Here is an 11,495-nt window from a genome sequence, read left to right as displayed (position 1 = left end):
TTCCAAGGACATTTAGTTGGGAAAAGAAAATGGTATTAATGTAAATATTTAAAATCAAAAGTAGAAAAATACCATGTAATAGTATATATATATATATATATATATATATATATGTATATATATATGTATATTTATATATATATATATATATGTATATATATATATATATATATGTATATATATATATATATATATATATATATAGAGAGAGAGAGAGAGAGAGAGAGAGAGAGAGAGAGAGAGAGAGAGAGAACGCTGTACATTCGAAATTGAATGAAAATAGTAATCAAAGTTTCCTCTGCTCAGTGCAGAGAAGTTAATAAAATCGCCTGGCGGCAACCCAAACAATTATACAAGTTATGAATAACAGTAGTAGCGTTATCAAAGACAGAGTTAACCTTTTCGCTGTGCAGGAGAGAGAGAGAGAGAGAGAGAGAGAGAGAGAGAGAGAGAGAGAGAGAGAGAGAGAGAGAGAGAGAGAGAGAGAGAGAGAGAAAGAGGAAAGATCCTTTCTTCTTCTCACACCTGACTTTCTGTCTAAGAAAGAATAAGATTCATGGCTGGTAATAGTACGACCAGCAAATTTTCAAAAAAAACTACGTGGACTGCAAAATATTTAGAACTAATTAGAACCAGCTAGAATCTAAGCATATACTCGTAGTGTTTCGGATGTATTAAACTAATTAAAAAAAAAAAACATGTCTGGTTGGGTCTCGCTGCAGTGGCAAACTTCAGTCTATTTTTGAAATTCCCAGAACTTCTCTTTCGATTCCTAAGGAGTCAAGCCAAGATTATAGTTTACATACTTCAGGTCATCTTCAATCACCTTTCGGAAGTTCATAAGTTTGGGACTCAAGTTCCAAACCCATAAACTGTCTCTAGACCAGCGTTTCTCGACCTTAGAGTTCCCCGGAACCCTAAGGTTCCGCAAGAGGTCCCTAAGGGTTCCGCGAGAACAAGTGACATAAGCTAATACACTGTTGATTTGTTTATTTAATTTCATATACGTAATATAATTAAAACACGCACGACATAGTCTTAGTTATTGTAATAATGTAATGTAGACATCATCCTATCTAACTTATTATTACGATGAAGATAAAAGGAGAAATATATGGTATATCTGTGTGTATAATTTTTTTTTTTTTGTGCAGGGGTTCCTTGAGATATGTAATCTATTTTAAAGTTTACGCAAGGGTAAAAAGGTTGAGAAACGCTGGTCTAGCATGACAATCCCCCCACACCCCCACACCCGGTGGTGTCTTTGGTGAGACCATATCCTTCATGGCTTGTTTGACGTTATTTTAAGCTCTTGCATTACCGAAGAGCAAGTTGCCAAGCCACTTCAATCTCCGTGGGGTCCACATAGAACTCGGTCAAGGGAAGGAGCATTCAAGAGGTTCTGTAAGAAGAATGACAAGTAGAAAAGGGTCATGAGTCTTGTAGAGAAGTCTTCAGGTGCCTGAGGAGCGATCACAAGTAGAAGAAGTTATGTAGAGAAGTTGGCAGCTGTAGAGGTCTTGGCATCATCTCAGGGTTGGAGGTTCGTGGGATGGTGGCTGAGCATCACTTGAAGTATCAGACTCATTCACAGGTGTGCGTTCGTGTGTGTTCGTGTATGTGTGTGTACGTGTGTGTGTGTGTGTGTGTGTGTGTGTGTGTGTGTGTGTGTGTGTGTGTGTGTGTGTGTGTGTGTGTGTGTGTGTGTGTGTGTGTGTGTGTGTGTGTGTGTGTGTGTGTGTGTGTGTGTGTGTGTGTGTGTGTGTGTGTGTGTGTGTGTGTGTGTGTGTGTGTGTGTGTGTGTGTGTGTGTGTGTGTACGTGTGTGTGTGTGTGTACGTGTGTGTGTGTGTGTGTGTGTGTGTGTGTGTGTGTGTGTGTGTGTGTGTGTGTGTGTGTGTGTGTGTGTGTGTGTGTGTGTGTGTGTGTGTGTGTGTAATTCACCATGGTCTTGGATCACGTGTTGGACTCGCGATCGACAGCTATTTCCCTCCCGGAAGAGAGCTCAGAGCTCATATATGACCGATCTATGGGTAATGCTGTGACCTTACACTCACACACACACGCACCCAACATCCCGCCCACGAGAGTTGGAGTAACAACCCGCAGCGTAGCGATACTGAAATTATTTCACCACGAGTTGTGTGTGCGTACATGCATCTGTGGTCATATGCTCTTTACGTCACCTGGTATGACAGCTTCGCCTCTTATGCCCTTCTTGCACGCGGTTATCATTGTCGCCATATTTTATTTTTATTTATTTATCTTTTTTTTTTTCAAATCGAGCACTTTCTTAAAATAAACCGTTATACTTAGATTGGTGGTTAGGTGTCTTACGTTACTATATTTTATTTATTTATTCATTTACTAATTTGGTTATATATCTTAGTATTCCATTCTAGATTTGTGTTGATTATATTATTAAATTAGTTGTCATGGTACACGTTGACGACATTTGATGGCGCCAAAATCGTCTTTCCTTTGACTCGACTACATAGTCCATGACGCTGTAGTATTTACCTAGTTGTATTCTACGGGAAGGGGAGCTATGCTCGTGGAGACCCGTCTTTGTATCTCACAGCCCAAACAATGGGATGTTTATGCATACGATCTATGGAAGGACGATTTGTCCTACCGTGAAAATTGATAATACGAATTCAATATCATTCTGTGTTGACGTCTGCACTGTAGTGACGGGTGCCAAAATATTTTTTTATATTATTTGTTCATTTGTTTGTTTATTTATGATTTTCCTTATACGAAGTGATGTCCCGACCAATCTTGACAAATAATTCGATTTTTTTTTATCCCAAAATATTTGCAGTTTGAGTCCTGTAGTGCTGAATATGTTTTAGAAAAAAAAAAATCTCTTAGATAAGGAGATGTAATCTTACTCTGACATAATTTTTTTCATCATACGAAACGTCAGCGTATGTAGTTATATCTGATCTGAGATTATGAGTCAAAGAAAACGGTAAAGTTATACACCAAAGAGAATAAAAAAATAGAGGGGTAACTATAATATTTAGACACCTTTCATATACGTAATCTAAGGTTTGTGTGAGAATTTTTTTTCATATTCATGCAAAATTCAACTACAGTGATACAGCATCAAGACAACGTTGTATTAATGGAATGTAATTAGTAAAATGTATATTCTAATCTGTGATGATTATTATACAGAAACATAAGTAGATAATCTTTTAATAATAGAAACTGAAAGAAATATTTGACTAAATTTGATAGTTTAGATTAATTAAGAGTGTGCCAAAAGATTGTAAAAATTGTGACTTTTATTTATGTTGATAGTTACTTCCATGATTCACACCACTGAGCTGACATCTGCCACGTCACTCCTGCAAACTTCTCTATCTCGTCTCCACCTTCTGTCTGGTCTCCCTCTTGCACGCTTCCCATCTCGCGGCGTCCACTCAGTAATACACTTGCTCCATCGATCATCAGTCCTCATCAGTCATTCGCACTAACTTACCTGCCCAATTCCATTTTCTCTTTTTTACAGCCTCCACAATATATTTCACTCCAGTCTGCTCTTTCTCTCTCTCTCCTTACTTGCTCTCTTTCGGTCTCTCAGCGTTATTCCCAACATTGATCTCTTCATTCTTATCTGTGCATTCCTTAGCTTTGTCTTCATCGTCTTCGTCAGTTTCCAAGTCTCACAACCGTAGATTATATCTAACAAATATATAAAGATAAGTAAGAAAATATATATATACCTGTATTGGTTGTTGAAAAGATAAAGATGATAATTTTTTTTAAGCATCTGAGAACAGACACAGTTATATGCAGAGCTGGGCGCGTTCCTCGATGCGTTCCTAAATGCGTTCCTCGTTGTCCTAAGAGGTATGACTTTGCTCGGGACACTGAGGAACGCACTTGGGAACGCACTTGGGAACGCACCTAGGAACGCGCCCAGTTCTGCTTATATGGCAACAAGTCTACTGTATTGTTACCAGACTTACAGAAACTGAATATAATTCCACATTTCTTCACATGACATTTATATAGTTTCCAGGATAAATCATAGAATATCTTTACTTATGGAAAACATTTTATTATTTTTGGAACACTGATAAGAGCTACAAAAATGTTTAACAGTTGATGAGAACATAGACAGAAGTAACTATGTATTGATGTATCTTCGCATCTTGTGACTTTGTCACGATAATTATCTGTAACGGATACGACAATACAAGTCGTTACGTATTCTTGTCATATTTTGGCAAAAAACTAGTTCTAAGAACTAAACTCGGCCTAGATAGCCAATTCCGCTCGTTGACTTATTTCTAGAATTCTTAGCGATTTTTTTTTCTCCTTCTCGAGCGGGACCACTAGCACTGGCTTTTCTAAGAAGCTTAGTTATCTTGAAATGTTCGATATTTTAGAATCGTTTGTACACGTGTCTTTTGTTATATTTCCAAGGAATTTTTCACGATTTCTTTTTTTTTTTTTAATCTTATTTTATGTATTTGGACAGACACAATTGGTTGCAAAAGTAGCGTTCATTGTCTGTGTCCCCATTCAACGAACAAAGAATATGGGACGTTATTTTATTTTATTTATTTATTATTATTATTTTTTTCTTCTGTGGTTTGCGAGGGCTGGTACCCACTCGTGCCTCACCCTTACAGGTGATCCGGAACTGTTCGAACGCAGGATAGACGGCGAGTCCACGGTAGACCACTACTGGAGGAGACGATATCCGAGGTCACCTCAAGTCAGAGGTCAGCAGCGGCTAGGAGCCCATTACTCAGGAGTGGGTGCCTTTTCTAACCTCTACGCCGCGGTCAGGATTCGAACTTACGCCCGAAATCCCCCACGCAGTTAACAGACGCGCGCTGTACCATCAAGCCACGGCGGGCCCTCCGAAGAGTGTTATCGTGAATCGTGTACACGATGATATCGGGTGCCCGATGACCTGGAATGCGAGCTTCGGAGTCTTCCTATAGCGCTTGTGTCATAAGGTGTTCTGTGTCATGATCATGTGTGTCATAAGATCTGTGTCATGGGCTTTTGTGTCACAATCTCTTCCTCATGAGCTTTTGTGTCACAAACCCTGTGTCATAAGCCTTTGTGTCATGAGCTATCCGTTATGAGCTTTTGTGTCATAAGCCTTTGTGTCACACACCCTGTGTCATCAGCTTTTGTGTCACAAGTTCTGCTTCATGAGCTTTTGTGTCATACGTCTTTGTTTCATAAGCCCTGTGTCATAAGCTTATGTGTCATACAACACGTGTCATAAGCCCATGTGTCATAAACTCCGTGTCATAATCCTGTGTCATATGCTCCGTGTCGTTATGGACATCGTGTTACAAACACATGATCCAATTGAATAAGAACATAAGAATGAAGGAGACTGCAAGAGACCATAAGGCCTACACTAGGCAGTTCCATGTCCATTACCACCTCATTGTTCGATTGCTGAGGCTTCGAAACTTGTAACAATACGGCCTTCGTGAGTACTCACAAAAGAATATCAGAACGTCAGGGACTATCTGCCAGAAGGACAGAGACCATCTGCCAGAAGGTCGGGAATCATCTGGCAGAAGGTCAGGAACCATCTGCCAGAAGGTCAGGAATCATCTGCCAGAAGGTCAGGATTCATCTGCCGGAAGGTCAGGAATCATCTGCCGGAAGGTCAGGAATCATCTGCCGGAAGGTCAGGAATCATCTCCCAGATGGTCAGGAATCATCTGCCAGAAGGTCAGGAATCATCTGCCAGAAGGTCGGGAATCATCTGCCAGAAGGTCAGGAACCATCTGCCAGAAGGTCAGGAACCATCTGCCAGAAGGTCTGGAATCATTTGCTAGAAGGTCAGGAATCATTTGCTAGAAGGTAAAAAACCATCTGCCAGAAGGACAAAAAAATCTACCAGAAGACAAAACCATCTGCCAGAATGACAGAAACCATCTCCCAGAAGGCCTGGAATAATCTGCCATAACGTCAGGAATCATTTGCTGTAAGGTAAGAAACCATCTGCCAGAAAGACAATACCATCTGCCAGGACAAAAGCCAGGAGGTCAGAAACCATCTACCAGAAGCTCAGAAACCATCTGTCAGAAGGTCAGAGACCATCTTCTAGGAGATAAGAAGCCATCTTCCAGGTCAGAAATCATCTAACAGATGAACATAAACCATCTGTCAAAAGGTTAGGATTCATCTGCTAGAAGATCAGGAACCATCTGCTAGAAGATCGGAAACCAGAAGGATAGGAACCAGCGGCCTAAAGATCAGTAACCATCTGTCAGAAGATCAGAAACCATCTGCCAGAAGGTCAAGAACCATCTGCTCTCTTTTCTGTTTATATACAAAAAAAAAACCGAAATGTCCATAGTTGTCATATAGAAATGGCCACTAAACTTAGAAAGTCAGTATATATATATATACTTTTTTCTATTTTCATTCATCTGTAGTATCAATCCCGGAAAGTATACGACCCTGGTACATTCTGTATCCGGGAAAACACCGGGACTCCCGTGTAGAAACCCGAGATCTTTCGTATCCGGGACTCTGACGCAGAAATGGGCGAAGAAGACGAAGAAGCGGAGGAGCCCCCGGTTAAAGATAGATGCAGAAGATGACCCAGTAGACGCCGTTGATGAGGCCGAAGGTGAGCGGGAAGAAGTACCGAGAGAACCTATCCACCATGATGGCCTTGGCCCTCCTCTTCTGGGCCCCCGTGGGACCTGGGGGGCCCTTCGGAGGCGGGGGCGGAGGCGGGACGTTTGGCAGGGCGTTGGAGTCGTGCCCCGGGAGCGCCGGCGACTGTGGATGGTGGGCGTGAGGCGTGGGCGGGTGGTGGATGGAAGGGAAGTTGTGGGCGATGGGGTTGTGGGGGTGGGATTGGGTGTGGCTCACCGTGTGGGCGTGATGATGGGCGAGGTGGGCTCCCACGCCCAAGTTACTATTCCCGTTGTGACCTCTCTCCTGTGAGGGGTGGATACAGGACTACAGTAAGTCATGGTCTGGTCTCTAGTCACCCCTTTAGGGGGTGTGGGGGTGTGGGGGGGATGGCACGAACATGAATAAAATCGTCTGGCGCCAGCTAGTGTATAAGAATAAGGTCCACCTGGTAAAGAAGGGGTTACCTTGGGATACAAGCCTAAACGTTGAATGGCAAGCACGTGACTTGGAATCCATACAAATAGTGTAAGAGCAAATTACTTGAACGTTGATTTATTTATTCATTTATTAAATAATTCAATGGGCCACATCATCTTATTCTATCTTTATATGTTTATTTACTTATTTATTTATCTGTTCATTTATATAAACATCAGTTACTTTGTTTTCTCAAGAAATAGGGCTTGATAGCTATCTTATCTTTTCATATATTACCTATATGTCTATTTCTTTAGTTTTTTTTTTTTTTTTTTTTAGAAAATATAGACTTAGATAAGTCATGCAAATGGCTGGAAAAATGTAATTGTTGTAGTATCAGAGATATAGCCATGAATCTGTACGTTCAGTCCCTGTCCAGTTTTTGCAATTGAAACAAAACAATAAATAAATATTTCTATTTTGTGAAAGTCGTTTGGGCAGTTATGTGATGTAGCGATGTAAATAGTCACTTAATATTTTCATCATTAATATCATTATGATTATTATGATTATTATTATTATTATTATTATTATTATTATTATTATTATTATTATTATTATTATTATTATTATTATTATTATTATTATTATTATTATTATTATTATTATTATTATTATTATTATTATTATTATTATTATTATTATTATTATTATTATTATTATTATTATTATTATTATTATTATTTTACTATTATTTTTTTCATTATTATTATTGTTTTTATTAATATTGTTTATTATTATTATTATCATTATTATTGTTATTATTATCATTATTATTATTATTATTATTATCATTATTATTTATTATTATTATTATTACTATTATTATTATTATTATTATTATTATTATTATTATTATTATTATTATTATTATTATTATTATTATCATTATTATTATCAACATCATTATCATTATTATTATTATTGATAATATTATTATCATCGCTATTATTATTATCATTATTATTGTTACTGATATTGTTGTTATTATTATTATTATTATTATTATTATTGTTATTATTATTATTATTATTATTATTATTATTATTATTATTATTATTATTATTATTATTATTATTATTATTATTATTATTATTATTATTATTATTATTATTATTATTATCATTATTATTGTTATCATTTTCATTATCATTATCATTAATATTATTATTATTATTATTATTATTATTATTATTATTATTATTATTATTATTATTATTATTATTATTATTATTATTATTATTATTGTTATTATTATTGTTACTATTATTATTATTATTATTATTATTATTATTATTATTATTATTATTATTATTATTATTATTATTATTATTATTATTATTATTATTATTATCATTATTATTATCATTATTATTATTGTTATTATTATTGTTATTATTATTATTATTATTGTTATTACTATTATTATTATTATTATTATTATTATTATTATTATTATTATTATTATTATTATTATTATTATTATTATTATTATTATTTCATTATTATTATTATCATCATCATCATTATCATTATTATTATTATTGATAATATTATTATCACTTATTATTATCATTATTATTGTTACTAATATTGTTGTTGTTGTTGTTATTATTATTATTATTATTATTATTTTTATTATTATTATTATTATTATTATTATTATTATTATTATTATTATTATTATTATTATTATTATTATTATTATTATTATTATTATTATTATCATTAAATTACTATTTATATTATCATTATCACATTACTATTATTACAAAGCAAGGGCAATACCATTGAGCCACGCTTGACCGTACAAAAAAGAAACTACCTGGAACTCGACCTAAGAGCCGTCAGGGGAACGACCAAGACGTGTTCCAGGTCGTCTCCTTTTGTACAGTCACGCGTGATATAATGGTATCATCCTTGCTTTGTAGTAAGGACTCGCTCATGCAAAGGTTCGAAACTCAGCGGCGGAAACCTGTTGATCCATTTATTGTAACGGCACATATGTCAAGATACTTAACCATTGTAATGTATATATAAAATCAATATCAGTATCATCGATAATAATAAACAAAATTTGAGTTTTGGAATTAATTTCGGAAGAGTAGGAATGAGTAATACCATGCAAAATATATATATATATATATATATATATATATATATATATATATATATGTATAATATATATATATATATATATATATATATATATGTATACACATACGTACATTTATAATTTACACCTATGATAATGATAATGATAATAGTCTTATTGGCTTGCCGTAGGGCCCTTGAATTGAATTCTAATCATGATTAGAGCATCTGTGGTCTCTGCTTTGGAAATATACTCACTAGAATGCTTAACAATTTCCTCCATATAATCCAAGACGTCCTCTTGGTTGTTCTTATCCAAAAGGTCTTGAGTGTAAAACAAAGGAAAATCGATGACAAACAAGAGCAACGAAACCCATCAGACATGTAAACATTCAAAGTCCATTCACGTATTGCGCTAACAGATTTTAACAGCCCAAACGACTAAAATTATTAAAATGAAAAAATAGAATAGTTAAATAAACAAATAGATAAATAGAAAATAGAATAAAAAGAAATAAGAGATATTTCATATTAGCAAAACCCTGGACAGGTATTTAAAGAATCTTATTTTCAACGTGTTTCGCTAAGATTTTATTAGCCCAAATGACATTGATCTCTTGAGACGTCTTGTATCTTTTGACATCTCAACTAACATCTTTGTCAAGTCTAACGACTACTGGTTTACATTCGGAGGGTATTGGGCCCCTTTTTCTGATCATTTTGTATTTTGTTTACTTTGCAAAAGTTAACAGACGAAAGAGCGCAAATAAAGGAACAGAGTACAAAGACATTAAGATATACTCAAACCTTAAACTAGTATAAGTAAATGCATATATATATATATATATATATATATATATATATATATATATATATCTACATGAATACATAACATGATTCTTACCTTATCTGTAAACATTTGGGGAATAAATATTCGTTTATTTTCTTTCGGTGGCCCTGGGGGAGGCTTAGGAGGACCTCCGGCTCCGTCAGGTCCGTCTCCGAGGACGATGTTCACAAGGGCGTACTCCATCAGGGCCAGGAAGACAAAGCTGCAGGGGAGGAGTGAGGAGGGAGGTCGTGAGTGAGTTAGCGTACAGCTAGGAGGAGTTCTGGCGCCAGGAGCGTGGTCTGTTGGACTGCCGAACTCTGGCGCCAAGAGCGTGGTCTTTTGGACTGCCAAGTTCTGGCGCCACGAGTGCCTGGTGGACTGTCGACCTCTGGCGCCAAGAATGTGGTCTGGTGGACTCCAGAGCTATATCGCCCAGAGTGTGGCCTGGTGGACTGCCGACCTCTGGTGCCTTGAGTGAGGCCCATTGGACTGCCAAACTCTGGCGCCAAGAGCGTGGTCCGGTGGACTGCCAAACTCTGGCGCCCAGAGTGAGGTCTGTTGGACTGCCGAGCTCTGGTGCCAAGAGTGAGGTCTGTTGGACTGCCAAACTCTGGCGCCCAGAGTGAGGTCTGTTGGACTGCCGACCTTTGGCACCAAGAGTGTGGTCTGGTGGTCTACCGATCTCTGGCGCCAAGAATGTGGTCTGGTGGACTGCCGACCTCTGTCGCCAAGAATGTACCCTAGTGGACTGCCGAACCTGACCCAGGTTGTGTCACCCCTTTGTCCAAATATATATGTATATATATATATATATATATATATATATATATATTTTTTTTTTTTTTTTTTTTGGGGGGGGGGGTAATGTGTTTTTGTATAGTTCTATCATCATGTAAATATACGAAGAATGTTATACATAACTATCCAGCGAGCATTTCATTTTGAGCATTATACCCTTTTGTACATTTCATATATACATTTCATATGTCATATATATTTCTGTATCTATTAGTCTTATCATAATGAATCTATAAACTAAATCATATATATATGAACCAGCAACAAAAGAATAATTTGCATAAATGCGACATAACATGGATTAGAATCGACCGATTGTCTCTGTATTGATATACCAAAAGCTTTCCCTCCTATATGGGAAGTAGCTAGATTGATTGTATACTAAAACAAAAAGTTTTGAACTAAAAGTACAACACTTTTTTTTGTGATTGAAAATGTTGATCTATCTAATCTAGATATAAGGGGGGAAAAGCTCTTAGTATATGGATAGAAAAACTAGAGCATTGCAATTCTGCCTTATTAGACAAAGGCACAGAAATAGTATATCTATGCCTATACGTATGTATATATATATATATATATATATATATATATATATATATATATATATATTTTTTTTTTTTTTTTTTTAATAGACTCATCCACTGGGATTC

At 36.0% G+C, this 11,495-nt stretch overlaps 1 protein-coding gene across 6 annotated transcripts in view; it reads right to left on the bottom strand.

Annotated features, from left to right (window-relative positions):
• Positions 1-4,054: 4,054 nt before the first annotated feature.
• The window catches only part of LOC143037984 (glycine receptor subunit alpha-4-like), a 125,841-nt gene continuing 118,400 nt past the window's right edge, over positions 4,055-11,495 (bottom strand). For 4 of the 6 annotated variants that reach the window (XM_076206752.1, XM_076206754.1, XM_076206753.1 and 1 more), the window contains exons 9-11: positions 10,117-10,264; positions 9,471-9,536; positions 4,055-6,944 (exon numbers count right to left, since the gene is read on the bottom strand). In XM_076206752.1, the coding sequence (XP_076062867.1) occupies positions 6,576-6,944; positions 9,471-9,536; positions 10,117-10,264 (583 nt within the window). In that variant the 3' untranslated portion in view covers positions 4,055-6,575. Of the gene's footprint in view, positions 6,966-9,470; positions 9,537-10,116; positions 10,265-11,495 lie in introns of all 6 variants that reach the window. The other 2 variants (XM_076206750.1, XM_076206751.1) reach the window with 2 other exon arrangements.

The sequence above is a fragment of the Oratosquilla oratoria genome, chromosome 23, assembly GCF_046742065.1.
Source record: "Oratosquilla oratoria isolate Oo_2021 chromosome 23, ASM4674206v1, whole genome shotgun sequence".
NCBI lineage: Eukaryota > Metazoa > Arthropoda > Malacostraca > Stomatopoda > Squillidae > Oratosquilla > Oratosquilla oratoria.
Note: the sequence above shows the minus strand (reverse complement) of the source record. Positions and strands in the feature narration are given on the sequence as shown.